This window comes from Ctenopharyngodon idella, chromosome 16 (assembly GCF_019924925.1).
Source record: "Ctenopharyngodon idella isolate HZGC_01 chromosome 16, HZGC01, whole genome shotgun sequence".
NCBI lineage: Eukaryota > Metazoa > Chordata > Actinopteri > Cypriniformes > Xenocyprididae > Ctenopharyngodon > Ctenopharyngodon idella.
In genome coordinates this window covers 35,325,001-35,347,325 of record NC_067235.1, presented here as the reverse complement: position 1 = coordinate 35,347,325, position 22,325 = coordinate 35,325,001, and the positions used below count along the sequence as shown (strand labels likewise).

General features: G+C 39.6%; 1 protein-coding gene and 1 long non-coding RNA gene across 7 annotated transcripts in view; both read right to left on the bottom strand.

Moving 5' to 3' along the window:
• Positions 1 to 1,717: 1,717 nt before the first annotated feature.
• Positions 1,718 to 17,162, bottom strand: LOC127497325 (frizzled-6-like). 6 transcript variants are annotated; one of them, XM_051865731.1, is made up of 7 exons: positions 17,015 to 17,162; positions 16,366 to 16,619; positions 14,705 to 14,901; positions 12,011 to 13,016; positions 11,782 to 11,930; positions 7,878 to 8,219; positions 1,718 to 2,913 (listed from the first exon to the last, which is right to left on the bottom strand). In XM_051865731.1, the coding sequence occupies exons 2-7, from the start codon at positions 16,567 to 16,569 to the stop codon at positions 2,847 to 2,849; spliced, it is 1,965 nt and encodes a 654-aa protein (XP_051721691.1). In that variant the 5' UTR covers positions 16,570 to 16,619; positions 17,015 to 17,162; the 3' UTR covers positions 1,718 to 2,846. The 6 variants fall into 6 exon arrangements, with proteins under 6 accessions (XP_051721691.1, XP_051721694.1, XP_051721695.1 ...); XM_051865734.1 differs by having other exon boundaries at positions 1,718 to 2,631; positions 16,938 to 17,151; XM_051865735.1 differs by having other exon boundaries at positions 14,705 to 14,841; positions 16,938 to 17,151.
• Positions 17,163 to 21,059: 3,897 nt separating this feature from the next.
• LOC127497335 (uncharacterized) overlaps positions 21,060 to 22,325 on the bottom strand; it is a 1,439-nt gene continuing 173 nt past the window's right edge. Inside the window, exons 1-2 of the long non-coding RNA XR_007925509.1 lie at positions 21,991 to 22,325; positions 21,060 to 21,593 (exon numbers count right to left, since the gene is read on the bottom strand). The exon at positions 21,991 to 22,325 is cut by the window's right edge and continues 173 nt beyond it. This is a non-coding gene — a long non-coding RNA (uncharacterized LOC127497335). The remainder of the gene's footprint in view (positions 21,594 to 21,990) is intronic.

Sequence of the window (22,325 nt, the reverse complement as noted above, 5' to 3'; positions counted from 1 at the left end):
GTAACTAAAATTTACTGTGGAATTTGTAGTTACAGCACAGTACCACAACACTTACTATGCTTTTACCACAGTAAATGATTTTACTGTGTACTGTTTGTAGTTAAAGCACAGTAAACACAACTCTTGCCATGCATTAAATACCTTTTTGTAATGTAATTGTAATTCAGTATTTTTTCTGTTTTGCAGTTATTTCAGATCACATACTCCTCCATCTTCTTCTCCCACAACAACCTTTAATCCAACAGCTATTTTAAGAAGCCATCTCTCGCAAAAGCTCTCTCATTATCTCTCTCTCTTTCTTTCTTTTGTTCATCATGGCATATTTTTAAAACTCAGAATCTAATGTTGACTAATTCTGTCAGAAAGCTGAACTTGAACTCCCAAAGCTGATCTTGAAGAAGCTGCCGGGGAGGCTGAACAAGTCCTTCAGAGGTTCAACCCTTCACAGGTAATGTTGAACACATTTAGTTATAACTGGTTTGCTTTAATGGATGTATCCATATTTTATGTCTTATTAACTTTCCTTAAAATCCTTCCTCTCATACATTATGGTCACAGATCAAGATTTGTAACACACTGTCTCATCATGCATATATTCCTCTTTGTTTCAGCTGAAAAAGAAGACCAAAAGAAGGCCTGTCAAAGTCTTGTTTGTGGAGAGGATGAATTTTGCCATCTTGTGTGTTTACGGACAAAAAGCTGCAAAGGCAAACATTTCCAATGGTATGTCTCTGATGGTCTGAACCCTTGATTGAACATTACTGCAGTTAGAGTTAGGGTTAGCTTTTCCCGAGGTTTACCAAAGTCAGCCGGATCTGGGCCGTATCCAGAGCAGATGGAGGACCCGCAGCTAGACACGACCACAACGCATCCCTGAAGTGTCAGCAGAGAACTAGATCATCCCCTGTGAAGGCCTCATTGACACAGATCCTGAACAAACCCGTCTCCACACCAGCGAGATGAATCTGATCTTCAACCGGATAGAACTGGATTAAATATTTTGACTGTTTTGATCCCAATCGCTGCTTGAATCATAATTATGCACTGTTCGTTTCTTGGCCAGAGGAGAACTGAGAGACTGAGCCTGGTTTCTCCCAAGGTTTTATTCTCCATTCTGTCACCTGATGGAGTTTGGGTTCTTGCCGCTGTCACCTCTGCCTTGCTTATTTGGGAACACTTAATATTCAACAACATTACTTATCTGACTGCATGGACACTATTGGATGAAAACTGAACTGAGCTGGGCTGCGTTTACCGAAAGATGATTGTATAACCATGGCCATCAATGTTATCTACGATAAACTTGGCTCACAATGATTTTGAGCTTGTTTCATAATTGATGAAACATTTGTTGAACCAAACTGAATCAACACTGAACTGACTTCAGCTGAACAATGACACCAGAGTATTCTTATAGCCGTTTACATCATTGATGATAATTTTCCTGTTTATCCCTGTAAATCTCTATTGTATAAGCACTATATAAACTGTTGTATTTTCTGCCATAATAATATTTTTGAAAGCAACATTTATGGCTCAGAGGTGACAACAGAACTGCCATGTGCAAAAGAAAACATTACATTGTATATCGAGTCCTCAAAACAATCTACAGTTCAGTTCAACATTATGGCTGTAACTCTTTACTTTCCTGTAAACATACAGTGCAGTTTTACACATCAGGAATCATGTGAGCAATAAAGACTACAGGCTACAAATCTTTGCATTGATGGTTTTCTATGGGCTTTATTTTGTTTAGATGAAATATATCCATACTATGTGCACAGCATTACTATTGCTACAATATGCACAATAACCATATTATAGTAAAATATATACCAGACAGATACTGCAGTACTTCGTCACACAATTGCAATTATTAATACGACGATAATCAAAATCTATCAAGTGACCTATTCTTTCGTCCACCCAATGTTGTGCACCTTTTATTTACTGTATATGAGGAACGTTTGAAGTATTTTTGTAACTGTAGAAGGTGCAAAAAACCTGCACAACTGGCATAATAATGAACGTCAATAAACCTTAGTCAGGGCAGACGCCATATTGAATTTAACATGAAAATGAGGCTAGACTCTTTACAATGGTACATACTGTATAGCTAAATGTACTGGATAATTTTAAAAACAACTTTCAAAACTATTGAGTTTTGGTCTACTGGTTTTGTCTGGGAAATATGTTTTATTAGTTGAACAACTGGTATGTTGTTAAACAGCAGTACGATCTGTTGAACACACTTCTGCCTCATCTTCATAATTAAGAAGGCACTACATTGATCATACATATTAAAAATACATTTAGCAAAGCTAAGGAAAAAGATTATTTGATAGAAAAGCTAACATACAACTGAAATGTTAAATACACTAATCTTCATAAGTTTTACTTGAAGGCAGAGAAAGTTAATATTAGTGAACATTATTGCTGTATTTCCAGTTTGGGATATTTTTTGGTGGAGTTAGAGCACTTGTGCAAATTCTGTAGAAATCTTTAGAATCTCATTTAAGAGTGATTCTTGAATGAAATCTGTTGCTTTTGTTCATAGATTCCAGTGTTAAGACCATTCCAGTGATGAATCGCTTAGAGAAGTGTTACGAATGTGCAATCCTGTCCCCGCAGCTGCAAAAAACAGAATCATAAAACTGTCAGTCAAAACGGATCCTGTCAGTGAGCATCAGCTGCGTGACCATTATAACCCTCAGATTTTACAAGAAGGTACAGGAATTCAAGCAGAGATTCCAGTGCTGCGGACATCAATAATGAAAAACCACAGAGAATGAAAGGCGGAGCCAGAAGTCTCTCTCTGACCTCCATTCAGAGCCCACCCTGAGCTTTCATTGGCTGCTGGTGCAGTGGGCGGAGCTCTGGCCAGCCTCCAGCCCGTCATCTTTGGGTGTCAACCTTCAAAAAGCAATTAAAGTAGGTGTTAAAAAGCAGAAGGAAAAAATAAACATCTATTGAGATCTGACAAATGCAAGGAATATTGCAGGCTCAGCAAGTTCATCTATCTGTCTGGAAGCTGTAGGGGACAAAAGAAATTCTGAAATGTGAAGCTTGTATTTTTGTTAAAGCACTTATAACAATTCCTCCATATCCACCATATTCTGCAACGTGGAATTAGGATATTTTCTGTGAATGTGTGAGACTTCAAGTTATTTACCTATAGTGGCTAATGAATCAGAAAAATAAAGTGCAGTAAACAGTAAAACTATTTGAGCTACAAACCCGTGTGTTTATGATTACGACAATACATGAAAATAATATATAATATATATAATATAATAATAATATATATACATGAAAATAAATACCAGTTTGCAATATCAAGCAGCATAACAGGCTGTTTTGTACTAGAGATGTGCGAGACTATTGCTGCTGCTAGTCGACTTGGAAATCATTTACTTTTTTTTTGCACGTTTAATATTTTTACAAAGGCTATGTTTAAATAACCATCATGTTAATGTTACATTTTAAAATTCATTTAAATATTGTACATCTGGAGCAGAAAACAAAATCATTCCATTTTATGCTGTCTGCCTCGCTGCTCGCTGCTCAGATTGGTTTGCGTCTGTAACTCCGTATAGCTTTGTTTTGAATCTCTTACTTTTATTCATTGTTGCTTACTTTTTTTATTACCATATATGTAATATTGCCTACCACACTAATCTGACGTCGCTAGCTTGTAATCTTTGAATCTAAGTCGCTGTTACAATGCATTTGCATTTGCAGCGCTAGCTTGTTAACTTGTTAACAGTCTCTCGCGCGCTCCTTTTTTAACGCGTTCTTCAAACAGCTGTGGTAAGTCAGATCAGTCTACAAACACGGTGAGTCATGTCATCCTCTCCCAGCATTGCTACCTGTTCCATTTGCCACATGTTTACCATAGCTCTCTCTGTCAGTGATGAGGGATTTACATGTCATAAATGTAGGGAAATAGTCAGGCTGACAGAGAGAATCTCAGAATTAGAGACACGCATCCAAACTTTAATCGAGGATAGTAAGAATGCAAGGGCTTCAGATACTGTTTTGGATGCGACTAGCTTAGTGAACTCTGTACATTGTTCGGTTCCGGCTGTAGAGCCCGCGCAGCAGGGCACTTGGGTAACGGTGAGGCGGCCTAGCCGCGGAAAACACCACTCTTCCGTTCCAATAAGAACATCAAACAGGTTCTCCCCACTCAGTGATACACCCACTGAGAATCCTGCTGAAAGTGCCCTAGTTATTGGCGATTCTATTACACGGAACATGAAAATAGGGACACCAGCCACATAGTCACATGTTTGCCGGGAGCCAGAGCACCTGACATCAAAGCAAATTTAAAAGTGCTGGCTGATTATTATTCACGTCGGCACTAATGATGTTCGACTTCGCCAGTCGGAGATCACTAAAATTAACATTAAAGAGGTGTGTGAACTCGCAAGTACAATGTCAGGAGAAGTAATTTGCTCTGGCCCCCTTCCTGTTCGTCGGAGTGATGAGATAGTTAGCAGATTATCATCACTCAATGGCTGGCTGTCTAAGTGGTGTCCGCAAAATAATATAGGTTTCATAGACAATTGGAAAAGTTTTTGGGGCAGACCTGACCTGTTAAAAAGAGATGGTATTCATCCCTCCCGGGATGGTGCTGCTCTTCTCTCTAGTAATATGGCACATAGTCTTAGAACTGAAACATGACAAACTGGGGCCCAGTTCAGAAAGCAGACAGACTGGCTAAACCGACCGTCTGCTAGCTGCCTCACGTTACAGAAGTCAGAAAATTCAGATAACTCCCAACACATAGAAACTCTTACACCTAGATATTTTCAAATAGAGACTGTGTCTGTACCCCGAATTAGTAAAAACAAAAAACATCCAAACCCATTTAATGGTAAAAATTTAATTGATGTTCAACAAATAAAAAATAGAGATAATAATGATAAACAAATGATAAAACTCGGGTTGTTAAATATTAGATCCCTTTCTTCAAAATCACTTATTGTTAATGATATTATCAAAGATAATAATCTGGATGTGCTGTGTTTGACAGAAACTTGGCTAAAACCAGACGATTACATTACTTTAAATGAGTCTAGTCCTCAAGGTTATGATTATCGACACAATGCCCGTCAGAAAGGCAAAGGGGGAGGTGCTGCTGTAATCTATAGTAATATTTACAGTATTAGTCAGAAGTCTTTCAAATATAATTCCTTCGAAACTATGGTACTTTACGTAACATTATGTAAGCTGACATTTGTGCTGGCTACTGTATACAGGCCACCAGGACACCATATAGACTTTATCAAAGAATTTGCTGACTTTCTATCAGAGTTAGTACTAGCTGCAGATAAAGTCCTTGTTGTTGGTGATTTTAATATTCATGTAGATAATAAAAAAGACGCATTAGGATTGGCATTTGCAGATATTCTAAACTCTATTGGTGTTAGACAACATGTGTCAGGACCCACTCATTGTCGTAATCATACTTTAGATCTAATATTGTCACATGGAATCGATATTGATGCTGTTGAAATTCTGCAGCAGAGTGACGACATCTCAGATCATTATCTAGTCTCGTGTATACTACATTTAGTCAAGGCGGCTAAACTGCCTCCATGCCATAAATATGGTAGAACCATCACTTCTACCACTAAAGATTGCTTTATAAATAATCTTCCTGATCATTTTCATCACCTTAGCATACCAGACAGCTTAGAAGACCTCGATGTTGCAACAGAAACTATTGCCTCTGTCTTTTCCACCACATTAGACTCAGGAACCGGGAACACTTCCTATAACACCTGATGTACTCGTTACATCAGAAGAAGAATGGCATCTACGCTAATATTAGTCTTTCTGTTTATCCCGAGGTTCACCGTAGTCAACCGGATCCGGGCCGTATCCAGGTGAGACCTGAGGACCTGCGCCTTGACACGACCACAACGCAGCCCTGACGTATCAGCAGAGATTGAGTCAACTAGATCATCCACTGTGAGGGCCTCATCGACACGACAGCCACGACACAGTTCCTCAACAACCGTCCATACCGGCGTGATCCTCAATACGATCCTCAATTGGATGGAACTGAAATAAATACTTTTAATGTTGCGATCCTATTGGACTTATGATAGCAACCTGAATTGTAACAAAGCACTGTTGGCCAGAGGAGAACTGGCACCCCGACTAAGCCTGGTTTCTCCCAAGGTTTTTTTCTCCATTTTAACACCAATTTGCCACTTGTCTGCCACCTAATGTCACCTGATGGAGTTTGGGTTCCTTGCTGCTGTCGCCTCTGGCTTGCTTAGTTGGGGACACTTGACTTGACATTTGATATTCAACAGTGCTTTGATCTGCCTGCATTGACACTATTCTTTAAGAGCTGCTGTGCAGCCAAACAATGTACCAGTTATCAATGTAAAGCTGCTTTGACACAATCTACATTGTAAAAAGCGCTATATAAATAAAGGTGACTTGACTTGACTTGACTATCTCAGGTTTAGCATGTGTTGGTTTTCACTCGCGGCGGGTTCAGAGAAACGTCCACTCGGAAGCCTGCACAAAACTAGTAGTGTTTTCTTCTATATCATGTCAAACTAACAATTAAGCTTGCTTATAGGCTCGTTATACTACCGGTTATGAGGGACAATATGGTATGAAATTTTATATGGGATTAAAGGAGAAACATTAAGAAAGAAACTTACTTGACACTTCGAGAATATGCTTAAATAATGTATAGTTGTCAAACTTTTATTGTGATTTTATTTGAGGAAATCTGTTTATAATAGGCTATTAGGATTGAACTTATTGGTCTTGCGCTACTGAATCAGTTGATTTGAATAAATATGTCTATAATGGCTAACGTTGCTTAAGTTTAATATACAATGTTATACCGTCCATACCAGCATGATGAATACGATCCTCAACTGGATGGAACTGGAATAAATACTTTGAATGTTGCGATCCCATCGGACTTATGATAGCTGCCTGAATCGTAACAAAGCACTGTTCACCAGAGGTTTCGCCATGGTTTCTCCCAAGGTTTTTTTTTTTCTCCATTTTAACACCTGTTTGCCACCTGATGTTGGAGTTTGGGTTCCTTGCCGCTGTCGCCTTTGGCTTGCTTAGTTGGGGACACTTGACATTTGATATTCAACAGTGTTTTGATCTGCCTGCATTGACACCATTTTCTTTAAGAGCCAAAATTATTTACCAGTTATCACTGTAAAGCTGCTTTGACACAATCTGCATTGTAAAAAGCGCTATATAAATAAAGGTGACTTGACTTGACAATGATCATAATGCAAGGCAAGCACATCATATCTGATCTGTTTTTAGCGGTATTGACTGATCATAGATTAAGTAGTCTATTTCAAATAGATCGCATATACAGACTGTCTCCGGGGTTAGGTTTAGAATAGCCGGTTGCAAAATTTCAGTTTAAAGTTTATGAAATAAGTCGTTGTGCACATCCCTATTTTGTGTTTTGCAGTGAATGACACAGGAAGCCAGACACATTCAGTGTTCAAATGGCCGCACCATTCTTGCATTTAAAATAAGGTGGATAAAAATAGGAGAGTCTGTGGGAGGAGTTTGCCACATGTAAACAATGTAATTTCTGGTATCCTTGAGCATATAATGCTAAAGTTAAACAAACAAATGGCCACGAATACACTATTATAACAACTGAACCCAAGTAAAATACTTGATTTGAATAGAGATGATGGTAACATACAAAACAGTGAATAGATGCATCTGCTTTCCTTTCAATACTTCAGATCAGTTATTAGAATAAATGAATTGATGTTCCCAGTGGAAAGGCTGTGTCATGTGATCAGAATGTAAACTGCATGCACCATTGTCAAATAATCATCATAATATAAAATACTGACCTGTGTAAGCTTTCAGCGCGGCTGCTGATCCGACTGGAAGTGTCGGCTTTACTGCGTCTCTCAGCGGGAGCCGTCGAGCCCAAGCCTTCTGAGGAGCGAGGCGGATCACAGACACTCTGACTGGGAACGCAGTGGTTGCGGATTGCCGTGGATACAGGTGTGTTGTCATGGTTACTGCTGACAGGGGTGTGAACGCCTGTGCTGGTGCCCATGGACTTGGACACGACCTTGAGCTTGTGTGAGGAGGACTTGTAGTGTTTGGACTTGTGCTGCACGCGGCTGTTGTGCTTGAGGAAGAACTCGCAGGACTCCTGCAGAACGCGCCTGCTCTCGCTGATGGGGCTGAAGCACAGAAACAGCCAAAAAATACTGCTGTCAATCAATTAAAAAAAATTAACTAATTAATCGCACAATTTTTCTGTAATTAATCACGATTAAAAACATTGGGGTTTTTAATATTTTTTAGTCACAGTTACACTCCAAATTAATGTAGAAACAACTTAAAGAAGTATATTTTAAATATTTGTTGTAATGGCATCTTTTTATGAATGAAGGCCAGTATCACTGCTACTATTACAAGTGAGGCTCCCGCACCTCCTTCCTCGCACCACCGGAGGGAGCCATCACCTGAATATGGACTGTTTCGCATTCGAACTTCATTACCCATAGGCCCTCATTCCTGGGACTGATTGCACACACACCTGCACCACATTACACACACACTGCTTAAAGGGTTAGTTCACCCAAAAATGAAAATTATGTCATTAATTACTCACCCTCATGTCGTCCCACATCCGTAAGACCTACGTTGATCTTCGGAACACAAATTAAGATATTTTTGATCAAATCCGATGGCTCAGCGAGGCCTCCATAGACAGCAATAACACTCCCTTTTTCAATGCCCAGAAAGCTACTAAAAACTTATTTAAAACAGGTCATGTGACTACAGTGTTTCAACCTTAATATTATAAAGCAACGAGAATACTTTTTGTGCGCCAAAAATAACAAAATAGTGACTTTATTCCACAATATCCAGTGAAGGGCGATTTCAAAAGACTGCTTTATGAAGCTTCGAAGCTTAACAAATCATTTGTTTCGAAGTCGCTATTTTGTTATTTTTGGCGCACAAAAAGTATTCTCGTTACTTTATAATATTAAGGTTGACACACTGTAGTCACATGAACTGTTTTAAATATGTTTTTAGTAGCTTTCTGGGCATTGAAAAAGGGAGTGTTACTGCTGTCAATAGTGGCCTCGCTGAGCCATTGGATTTGATCAAAAATATCTTAATTTGTGTTCTGAAGATCAACGAAGGTCTTACGGGTGTGGAACGACAAGAGGGTGAGTAATTAATGATATAATTTTCATTTTTAGGTGAACTAACCCTTTAAGCAGCTCACATGCACACACACGTTGCAAAGTCTTGATTTGCCCCGGTGATCATTTCTGAGCGTTTTTCATTGTGGATTGTTATACCTGTGTTTGACTTGGACTGTTTCTCGTACCTCATTCTCTGCTGCCTGCCTTGACCCTTGCCTGTTCCTGGATTTTGTATGTTTGCTGCCTGCCCTGATATCTGCCTGTCCCTGTTTCTGCTACTGCCTCGTCCTTGCCATTGTTGTAAGTTTCAATAACTTCAATAAACTTCAATAAAGCTGCAGATGGATTCTCACTCCGTTGACCCGTCATTACAGCTACTGATGTCTCTATGAAATACATTTTTTAAAACACTAATTATAGACATTCAACATTACAGTATAACTGAAAGCTCTCGATTTCAACATTTATTAGGCTCAACTTTTATTATAATGGGTTTATGTGAAGATTGTTTTAAGTTTACTTAAATTAAATGTAATTTTTACCTGTGCTGTCTAATAGGTAAATATAAATAAATAAAATATAAATATATAAATATACAGAATTTGAATAAAGTTATTAAACACTTTACATTCTTCACTGCATTAATTATAAATTAAAAATAGATTAATCCTTATTAAAGCTACAATTTTCTCTGTTATCTTTGTTCTTTGATGAACATTAATGACAGACGTCACAGGTTGTCAACTGGTTTATTAGGCTGCTGTCACTTTAAGAGCTGCCGCTGCCGAACATGATGCGGATCTGACGTGCATCTCATTTACTCACAACTATTTATGTTCATTTATACATTATTTAACTCATTTAAGACTGCTCTTATGAGGATACTCCACAAAATGGGCATTTTGGCATAATTTGGTGTTATTTGTTTAAGCACGAAAGAGAACTCGATACTGGCGCACGACTTTCTGTGCACACGAGTCGTGTGTGTGTGTCACATGACATGACATTCACAGACAGCGCGTTCTCGTTTGTCTTGAATGGTATAAAAGCAAACCAAAAATGTATTCAGACACCTTGAACATTTCATTTATTAATACAGTTTATTCACTATAGTTTAAAAAAAAATGTTCATAAAATATGACAAGATCTCAGAGTTAAACTGTGTCAGAAAAAATGAATCTTAATTATGTCAGATAACACTTAAACAAAACATGGTCAGGTCAAAGTGTCTGAATAATTTTTGGTTACAAATTTTTATCAATATTACTGGTAGTCCACTGTATGAATAATTTTTGGGTATAATATGTCACAGTTTACTTTATTTTGCTATCCTCACTTACAGAAATGAACTATAGTGTCCTGAACCCACTAGTAAAAATATATCAAAAATGTCTGAATAATTTTTGGTTTGACTGTATAATGTAATGCTGGCCAAATTATGACGGGAAAAAATGGATGCTGCGTTAATTGCATTCAATATTTTTAACGTGTTGAACTGAAAAAATTAACTGCTTCCGTTAACATGTTAATTTTGACAGCACTACAAAAATCACATAGATTCTGTTTTTATACAGGTAGACATGCAAAACATTTGCTTCCTCAACATTAAAGTGATAAGACCTATAATGCCCCTTTTACAAGATGTAATGTTAGTCTCTGGTGTCTCCAGAATGTGGCTGTGAAGTTTCAGCTCAAAATACCCCACAGATCATTTATTATAGCTTGTTAAATTTGCCCCTATTTGGGTGTGAGCAAAAACACGCCGTTTTTGTGTGTGTCCCTTTAAATGCAAATGAGCTGCTGCTCCCGCCCCCTTTCCAGAAGAGGGCGGAGCTTTAACAGCTCAACAACAACAAAGCTGGAGAATCTCACGCAGCCAAAATGAGGATTGTCAGTAACGGTGTTCAGCCTTACATTGTTCAAACCGGAGTCGACACTGATGGAGAGACTCAGGAAGAAGTTACAACTTTTAGACATTTCTGTAAAGATTAGTGGATAAATTTATGTAGTTGCTGTGGAGTTGATTCAACTCATCCACTAGCATGTGCCGTCATGTTAATCTTTTGTGTTGAATTGACCCTCGTTTGTGAGGCAGTCTGGCGTAAAATGACGGCATGTCAACAACACTCTACTACAACAACTCTTCCTCTTCTCTAAAGCAGCCCAACATGGCCCCGCCCCCTTTGTTGTGTATTCTCGGGGGCGGGGTTTATGTAAATTTTAGGGTAAGTGATGTCACCAAGCCGTTTGTTGTAGTCCTTAAACAGAGAATTCTGTAAAAGAAAATATCTCCCTTTGCATTGAACTTTGAGCGTCGTAACTTTGCAGATGTTGTTTATGCTCAAACAGCAACATTACACACTAACGAAAGTTAAAAAAGTCAAATCATAATCAACCACCCCTTTAAACCTGACTGTGAAGACAAATGTGTCCATATCAACTTGCCATGTTAACTTGCCAAGTTTTTTTTAAAAATTATATTGCATTGGACAGATCAGGGTGAAACTGAAGTGGAAAACATGACAAAAAGAATAATCTATAAAGCCATAAACAGTTGAGTTAGGGTTAGAGAAAGTGGCCTCACTCTTTTTTGCGCGTTCTCTTGAAGAATGACGCCCACTCCGAGCAGGTTTTCTTACTGCTGACCCAGAACACAGCTGGTATTCCCACAACCAGCGTCATCAGGTACTTGATGAGAAACAGGGAGAGTTCAGGCCGCTCCGCATCAATACTCTACAACAAACCAAAGAACAGTCAGTCAGTCAGAAACTAAACACTTTGGTAATCTCACAGCACAGGACTGGATGTCTCACGCGGCTGGAGCAGGGGATGCTGTACTCCTGACAGTGCTCGTGGATCCAGCTGTTCTCCCAGGCGTGGCGCTGGGCTTGTTCGTACAGGTAGCAGCCGAGCAGCACCAGCAGAGGCAGCAGGTAGAGGCCGCTGAACACGCCGATGCGGATCATGAACTTCTTCAGCTTCTCCTGGTTCCGTTCGTCATGCTGGATCACCTGACGCACGTGGTTCAGAGACACGATACCAGCGAGCAGCAGCGACAGGCCGACCAGCACCCCGATGGCCAGCGGAGCCACGACAAACCAGCGCAGTGCTGCCAGATCGTACAGGCCGACGAAGCACACGCCGCTGATGCCGTCTCCCTCCACCTTATTGAGCGCCAGCAGCACGACGGTCAGCGCCGCGGGGAGACCCCAGGCCACCGCGTGGAACCACACGGCCTTCTTCTCTATGGCTTCACAGCTCCACTTTGGCCCTGCAGCCAGAAACCAGGTGATGGTCAGAATGACCCACCACACCATTCCCGCAGTGGAGGAGAAGTAGAGCAGCATGAAGAGCAGCGAGCAGCTGCGGCTCTGGCCTCCCAGTACGACCGTCGACACACGGCCCGGCACACTCGGCTCGTTGCAAGCGGCTGCGTTATCCAACAGAAAACCAACAAAATAGACAAGAGAGACAAAACTGTAGCAGACAGAGTAGAAGATGATCGGCCGCTCGGGGTAGCGAAATCGCTCGACATCAATGAGGAAGGTTAAAAATGTGAACAGAGTCGCACATAAGCACACAATGGAGCACACGCCGATGAAGGTCTTAGCGAAGCGCACTTCATGTGGTTTCAGGTACATGTTGTCGCAGGGCGGCGCGCAATCTTGAGCCCCGAGGAAAGAGCCGGGGCGAGTCTTCAGCTGAAGGGGGCACCAGAATCCCAGATCCCGACCGGACGGCAGAGTGCTTCCGGACATGTTCACTTCTTCTACGGCTGAAACAACAGAACCGTCAGGAGAAAAGCGGCATGATTCCAATCTATAAGACAAAAAAACAAGCCAAACTATCATTTACAGCTCTAAACACTCGGGATGAGTAAAAGTCAATTACTGCTTTGTATACAACATGTTTAGGTGGAAAAAACAAACGCATGACACACAGTGCGAAAATGAAATATAAATGTTTGTCCACAGCAAAAGACCCTCTGGTGCTCTTTGGTCATTTTTGACTGGAAATGTTTTGTTTTTTTAGAATTTTTTACTTCATCGGAATGGTATGAAACTTGATAAAAGTTTTGGCACGCTTGTGCTCTAACTGTCAAAAATTACTGCATTGGAAATGAACAGGAGACGAATTTCATCTAGTGGAAACTTTTGGTACTGCAACCAAACAAAATCTTACTGAAAGCTAATTTTTTGAGATATCAAGCTCAAATTTGGAACACAACTTGTTTAGATTTATGGCTTTGATTTGCTTGCAGTTTTAGAGTAAAATGGGTAAAATGTTTTTGAAAATAGTATTTTTGTGCATTTTTCAAAACAATAAACGTAAAATTCTGTAAATTTATCACTTCAGCAATAATTTGCCAAGTGTCGTCTTTGAAAAGAGATCAAACTTCTGTGCTCTAAAGCATTTAAAATTTATGACAGTTTAAGTTGGAAATTTCATTTTCAGGTCTATGCTCAAAAAGTGAATAAATGGATTATAACTACAGCATAAATATAATTTAGTACCATAAAATCCCCTAAACATACAAAATATGAAATAAAAAACATCATCAAACTAAAATACAGTACATTAATTTCATTGAAATAAAAAAATCTGTAATTTTTGACCGACACACGAAGAGCGCCAGAGGGTTAAATAAGCAGCTTACAGAATTAAAATAAAGCAAATGGTTAGGGTTGTAAAGCATCAGTCATTCAGTAAGTGTTGAATCTGTCTAAAGTGTTGTGTCTTTTTACATTGTACAACACTTTGCTCAACAGCTGTTGTTTTAAAATCTGCTTTATAAACAAATGTGACTGACTGACTGATCCTGTAGATGTAACTGACATTTTATTGTATAATCCCAGTACTGTTACACTCACACTAGAATTTGCATTGCAACGAACAGCTTATGATGTCACTCTATAGGCCTTCTGTTTAATTAATCAATTCAAAATGTGAAAATATACCATCTGCTCTCCTTTCCCGCAGCTTTTAAGTTTGTGTTCGTTGGCGGTGTTTCCCACAAGACTATGGAGACTACCTCAGTCCCTCTAGCAGATGAAAACGTTGTACATTTTAAAGTGAAATGCATTAATCTGGAGTTCAAGAGCTCCAACTCTTTTCAGTTACCCAACTGCAGAGAGTAAAAAGTCCTTGCATTGACTTTAAAGTGGACTCAAATTTGGTTTTAGTTGTGATAGTGTCTCAGTATACATCACATTCACGGGTGTTTTTAGGAAGCCAAACAATCTGAATACAATCACATTAATAATAATTTTATATGAGAAACGCTGCTTGAATCCAGTCAAGAGGTCACTCTGCGATCAGTTTTTTTACGCTGTTTTTTCTGATCAAATCTGTGTTTTTTCAGTTTTCAAAGGTGAAGTTCACAGACTCACAGCCACCAGACCCAACTAACCCATAATGATAATTTGTTGTTCCATTTTCATGATCAACTAGTAGTCGCCCTATTCACCATGGGAACACGTGCACAGATGAACAGATGAAGGTCTCACCGGTCGCAGCGCAGCTCTGACGGCCAGCTGATGCCGAAGGTGAGCATGTCTCTGCTGCAGTCGGACCGCACGCGCTCACACAGCTCTCTGCACGGACGCAGCACACGCGTGTGATCCCGGCACTCGGGAACGAAGGCCTGGCACAGGAACAGATGCACGTCAGGAGAGCAGCGCAGCTTGGCCAGCGGCATGAAGTGCTACGCAGACGAAGAAAAGAGTATTTCTACATAGCTGTGCTAGTTTCATGTATTTCACGCCATTACACACTTTTTTCCTCTAACATAAATTCATTTACACCTAAATCAATATTTCATGTTCATTTACTCACTTTTTGTGAGAGTGTGTGTGTGTGTGTGTGAGAGTGTGTGTGTGTGTGTGTGAGAGTGTGTGTGTGTGTGTGTGTGTGTGTGTGTGAGTGTGTGTGTGTGTGTGTGTGAGTGCTCTCCCCTCCAGTTTCCTTCCTTCCTGCTCTCTTGTTTAAATCAAAGGCTGTACCCACAGGGCTGAGGGCGTTTTTCCTGTTAGGCAGAGCCTTTTATTTGATACAACTACAAAAGCAGTCGCACTACAGTGAAATCAATCCCAGTGAGGAAGCACAGGAATGTGTTCTGGAAGGCACAGACATTAAAGACATTTACTGATTAAAGTCTGTTCACTAGAAAGAGAGACCATCTTTTAGCTGAACTGAGGTGTGTTTAACGAAAACATCGTTACACAACTATGTCTGGACATCTAATCGCAAGTTCTGTCGTTATCAGCAGTTCAACGAGTCGGTGTTTCCAACGAACATTTGTAAACAGCTAGGGCTGTGCGATTAATCATAATTGATTTTTTTATTTCAGCTTCCAATGATTATGAAAACAAGATAATCGACGTAAAACGATTATTGTGCCGCATTCCGTCCAGCGCACCTTCCTTTCCTTCACAGCGCTGCAGTTTCGTTCCTCTCTAAGCCAAACTTGACATCAAATCAACGAATAAGTGAAAGATGTGAAATGCTAAACTGCTGGATGTGCTTGATATTAATAACAGTGTTATTAAAGTGCATTAAGCTGCGAAAGATGTTCCCTAGGTGGCCTCCTTTGCATGTTCCGAGACGGGGCCAAATGCGCATAAGCAAAGTATACTGTGGGCTTCGGATATGTGCCTAAACGGTCAAATAACCTACACACAAAAATGACAAAATGCCTCATAAACACAGTCGGTTATGTCTTAAATGAACGTAAACAGTTGAGAAACAAAACGCACGTGTAACATTACATCTTAAACTCTTAAAGTGACAGCAGCCTAATAAACCTGCTGCAGTAATTAAAGGGTTAGTTCACCCAAAAATGAAATTTCTGTCATTATTTACTTACCCTCATGTCGTTCTACACCTGTAAGACCTTCATGAATTAAGATATTTTTGATAAAATCCGAACTGAAAAAACCAAACGAAAATCCGAAAATCCTAATTATGTTTTTAGTAGCTTTCTGGGCATCCGAAAGTGTTAATGAGGCTGCACTGGGCCATCGTATTTCATCAAAAATATCTTAATTTGTGTTCTGAAGATGAACGAAGGTCTTACGGGTGTGGAACAACATGAGGGTGAGTAATTAATGACAGCATTTTTATTTTTGGGTGAACTAACCCTTTAAAGATGAGCTTCACCAAACTTTACCTTCATCTTTTCTGCAGCGATGTCCTGGTCATAGTGCTCGAGCATGTTGGGGAAGAATGTGGTGTTATAGGGCATGCCATGACACCACTGCACGTGCACAGGCTCACACGTGAACAAAGTGTGGCTCGTGCAGGAGTCCAGCAGGAAGAAAGCGATGCTGAACCACAGCAGGATCCGCATGGCAGCCGCCGGAGTCGACTCCATATGATTCACTCGAGTCCAGATGATCTGCGTGTCATCAGCGGGAATCAAATCTGCAAAACACAATCTCTACATTAACACATGAGGACGAGTATGAACAGAGATACTAAACGCCTGAAACTATTATATAAAACTGATTACTTTCCGAGAAACTCTTACATGATAAGATGTGAAATGAGACGTTCGTTCATGGAGAGATTAGAAACAGTTGGTCAACAGTTTGTTTGTTTTTAACATTCATCACGTGCCTTAAATGTCATATTGTGTAGGTTTTCGTTTTGAAAATCGTGTTTTGCTTTCTTTAAACGATCGTAAACAGCTCTGAAGAAAAAGCATTTTTTGTTCAAAGAAAAACACGCAGCTCGTCCTACCTTCAGCTCATCCAGTGCCGCACAAACTCTATTTATTTGTTCTTCTATACAATTATATTATGTCTTATTATACGTACAAACTCCTCTACTTCATTCTCCAGGTGTGTCTTTCTTTTAAAAGTCTCCATATATCCGTAAATAATCCTCTATGCCCGAAGAGAAACAATCGGAGTTCTTGCCTTCCGAAAGAATGTCATTCTTGTTTGCGCATGCGCAGAAGAACGATTTCACCTTTAGAGAGCTTGAGCTAGTCTAACACTAAATACAGTACATACTTTTAAGGACAAACGGATTCATTTATTGTGGCCATTAAGCAGAGGTGTATAATAACAACTAAGTACAAGTACTGGCGTATTTAAGTGTAGTTTTGCCACATTTCTTCTTCATGTCTGAGTTTTAGGATGTAAGATTTTAGGCTATATTAATTAAATAATTAACTATTATACAGGTCCATCTCAATAAATTAGAATATCATGAAAAAGGTTTTTTTTTCTTTCTTTTTTTTCTGTAATTTAATTCAAAAAGTAAAACAAATATATTCTAGATTTGTTAGACATAAAGTAAAATATTTCCAGACTTTTTTGTTTTCATTTGGATGATTGCAGCTTGCTGGTCAGTAATCCCAACAGCAGTCATGGGGAAGTCTGCTGACTTGACAGTTGTCCAGAAGACGATCATCAAGACCCTCTACAATGAGGGTAAGCCACAGAGGGTCACTGCTGAAAGAGCTGGCTGTTCACAGAGTGCTGTGCCAAACCATATTCATGGAAAGTTGACTGGAAGGAAAAAGTGTGGTAGGAAAAGGTGTACAAGTGAAAGGAATGACCGCAGGCTTGAGAAGATTGTCAGGCGAAGCCGATTTAAGAACTCAGGAGAGCTTCAAAAGGAGTGGACTGAAGCTGGAGTCAGTGCATCAAGAGCCACCACACACAGACGTCTTCAGGAAATGAGCTACAACTGTCATACTCCACGTACCAAACCACTTCTGAACCAAAGACAACGTCAGAAGCGTCTTACCTGGGCTAAGGAGAAGAAGAACTGGACTGTTGCCATGGGCTGCCATGTCATCTGCTGGTGTTGGTCCACTGTGTTTTCTGAAGTCCACAGTCAACGCAGCCATCTACCAGGACATTTTAGAGCACTTCATGCTTGACACTTCTGCTGACAAGCTTTATGGAGATGGTACCAAAAGCTGGTTCAATGACCATGGTGTTACTGTGCTTGATTGGCCATCAAACTCGCCTGACCTGAAGATGAGAGACACCAGACCCAACAATGCAGATGAGCTGAAGGCCGCTATCAAAGCAACCTGGGCTTCATTACACCTGAGCAGTGCCACAGGCTGATCGCCTCCATGCCACGCCGCATTGATGCAGTAATTCATGCAGAAGGAGCCCCAACTAAGTATTGAGTGCATAGAAATGAACATACTTTTCAGAAGCCTGACATTTCTGTTTAAAATATCCTTTTTTTATTGATCTTATGAAGTATTCTAATTTATTGAGATAGTGAATTGGTGGGATTTTGTTAAATGTGAGCCAAAATCATCACAATTAAAAGAACCAAAGACTTAAAGTACTTCAGTCTGTGTGCATTGAATTTATTTAATACACAAGTTCCACAATTTAAATTGAATTACTGAAATAAATTAACTTTCCATGACATTCTAATTTATTGAGATGCACCTGTATATTGAACGACACGTAGCTAAAAGTCAAAGTAACAATTATACATGCAACCCCAGAGAACTGTAGACATGTATGAACGTATCTGAATGCATTTTTAGGAAATGTTCTGTTACATGTTTTTACCGATTTATTACTTTATGACGCATTTTATCATTTCCTAATAAACTTGACCTCCAGGACTTTTATTTAGCTTTCTACATACATCAAAACCTGTAAAATGGGCCTGTCAAGTAATTGTTTTTCAGGTTTCTCACATGCAGTGAGTTGAGAGAGTATTGATATGTTTGTCCCAGGACTCTTATGTTGAAGTTGGGTTCCCATTTCCTGTGCCTTGTTTTGTAGTCCCCTTGTAGTTTTCTTACTCATTAGTTGTTCCCAGGTGTGTTGTTAGTCTCATTACCCCTAGTGTTTCCCTTGTTCTCTGTCAGTTGTTTTGTGTGTGTAATGGTTGCCTGTTTACTCCTCCTGTTACTGGTTATTGTTTCGTTCTGCCTTCTGTCGTCCCGCCCGTTACAGCAGTCTCTACCAGTTTGAAGAAAGCAACCTTGTTTTTTAATTTGAAAAAGTTATTGAGATCATGCATTAAGAACCATTCTTCAACATTTATTGATAATAAAACTATTAATTAACTCTGAAATTGTCTGAGTCTGAGAGGGCATCTACTGAGAACAATATCAATATAAAAGATTAGCTTTGAGAATTTGAACTTCACATTTTCAATAGAGCACTTCTAGATGCTTCTGTGAAGCTTGGCTTTGTTTTTCATCTCCAGACCACCATTTAAGATTCAACTGACCGTAAACAAACATGCCCTGTATCATCGCCCGAGCGCTGAAAACACCCGAGAGGTTTTACAGCAGCTGCGATTAGAATATGAACTCAATTCCACATAAGAAAAATCATTTTACTGTAGGAAGTAACCTGAGGATTGAAACTGCTGCAGTCATTATCCCCTTCAGTTCAGGGATATACGAGGTCTGGCAGCGCTGCTTTCAACATCTCGCATAAATCGCAGAAGCAGCCGCTGTGACTGACCTTTAGAAGTCAGTTTAGTCCCTGAACACATGGAAAAAGATCATTATTAGCTTTATTTGAGGGGTCTATTTGGGCTTGAAGACTGGATCTCATCTGCAGTTCAGTGGTCTGTCATCTAAAGCAACAGAAGAAGAATCTGTGATCTGTGATGAGTTTAGCTTTGGAAGAACAGGACCAAGCAGTTTTACACTGTATTCAGAGTCACAGTGACCACAGAACTAAAGGATTAGTTCACTTTGAAATGAAAATTAGTCCAAGCTTTACTCACCCTCAAGCCATCCTAGGTGTATATGACTTTCTTCTTTCTGATGAACACAATTGGAGAAATATTAATAAATATCCTGACGCATCCGAGCTTTATAATGGCAGTGAACAGGATCAATGAGTATGAGCTGAAGAAAGTGTCTCCATCCACATCCATCCATCATAAACGTACTCCACACGACTCCGGGGGGTTAATGAAGGCCTTCTGAAGTGAAGCGATGCGTTTGTGTAAAAAAAATTCATATTTAACAAGTTATGAAGTAAAATCTCTAGCTTCCGCCAGACTGCCTTCCGTATTCAACTCACAAAGAAAGTGTAAAACTCTTGCAGTTCTCAAATCTTACGCTACGTGACGCCAGTTTACACTTTCTTTGTAAGTTGAATACAGAAGGCAGTCTGGCGGAAGCTAGATATTTTACTTCATAACTATTTTTACACAAACACATCGCTTCACTTCAGAAGGCCTTTATTAACCCCCCGGAGCCGTGTGGAGTATGTTGGAAGTCCAGTTTGCTAGCATGAGTCAAAAGAGCCAACTCCCATTTCTCTACGATGTTCTGATGCAGAGATATAGGTCTTGCTAAACGGTTGCTAGGGTACTCTGTTTGGTTGCTGCCAATGATGTTGTCAATATGTTGAATTTTGGGGTGAAATCATACCCTAGATATTAGGGGTGTAACGGTACAGCCTCCTATAGTGTAGTAAGCACTAAGCAGTGAACAGAATGCACTCTTGCATAGGTCTTTTTTTTTTAAAAACAAAAGGTATTTGGTCACAGCTACAAAACTGAAAACATCTTGTATTATAAAAGTACAAAATAAACAGAATAATGACAATAAAACTTGTGCATTAGGACTGGTACAATTTGCTCCACTTACCCATAATGCACTGCACAATTTATATACAGTATCTCCGTCATCAGCTGATGACAGAAAGAGTTGTTGAGAGACGTGATGTTGAATTAAGAGCCACTAATAAACAGCAGCATATTTACTTTTCACTTTTGTTTTTGCTTTGTGGCCATCTGGTGGTCAAAAGGTTGAATAGCACTTACAAAACTAAACACTTCAAATAATTCACACTGAAATAAGTTAAATATATTAAACAAATTTATAAATTAAATCTGCAATCTGTGTATTTTAAGTCAAGTCAGCTTTATTTCTACAGCGCTTTATACAGTACAGATTGTTTCACAGTAATAAACAGGAATATAACAGAATCAAACTTCATCAAATATGAGACAAATTCAGATTCTGCAGTAAAGCAGCTCTACAGAAGATAACAGAGCCATTATTTAGATCAAGTTCTGTTCAGTTTGATCGTGTCAGTGCAGTCAGATCATTATTAGTGAATATTAAGTGAATATTTAATGTCAAAAATTAACTTTCTTAACAGAACACTAGAAACGGTCATGAAGAGGATTGAAGTGTTGGAGATTCAGCGTGAACTCGTGACACAACATTCCTTCATCCTCGTCTGAATGACATTCTTCACAATATATTGTACTGCATAATTTTGTGTATGATTTTACATATTTATAGTAAAGTAAAGAAACATGTAGAAGTGCATTAAAACTTCCCGAAGCATCTCCACTGATGTTCTGAACGTCGCTCAGATCTTCAGCTCATTCGACCTGTCGTTAATGCTCAGATGAGCTCCTGATGACCTGCTGAAAGAAAGTGATTTTATTTCAGCTTTACCATAGTAAATCCAGTAAAGCTCCTGCTCATCTAGATCCACATCACTGCACACCTCACCTGTCTAACACACCTGAGAGACTGAAGCTGATAAAAGAGGCTGGATGACCCGAATTAAGTCATGATCGAGGTGAATTGTGCAGTGTTGTGTAGAGCAGTGAAACACTGTTATATAAGAGATACTGAGACAGAAGGGCAGCTGTGGCCAGCGGTGCAGGACGAGCACAGATGAAGCACAACAGCCTGATCTGAAGAGTCTCGACTGGCGTGTTAATCTAGCGAATGTCCAGCCCTGACCAGACCACTGACAGACCCGACAGGTGAGAATGATTCGCAGCTCAGACTGACAGAGACGGAAGAAAATCTTACCAGGATCAGCAGGAGCTTCAGGATCACTGATCATCTGATCTCGAGAGAGAGAGAGAGAGAGAGAGAGAGAGCAAAACAGCAGTTAAAATTAACAGACTACAAACATCATGGATGTAAAATCTAATGTCACAGAAAACCAGCAGAAACACCAAAAATCGTCTGAGTAAACAATTATATTTATTCAGATAACACTTCCACGTGCACTACTGTGAGACACTTCGATATCCTCGAATTCTGAAGATAAAAACACACAAATGCAATTGAATTACAATATTCCTGAATTAGATTACAGACACATTACAAAACACCGTTCAAAGGTAAAAATACATGCTTTA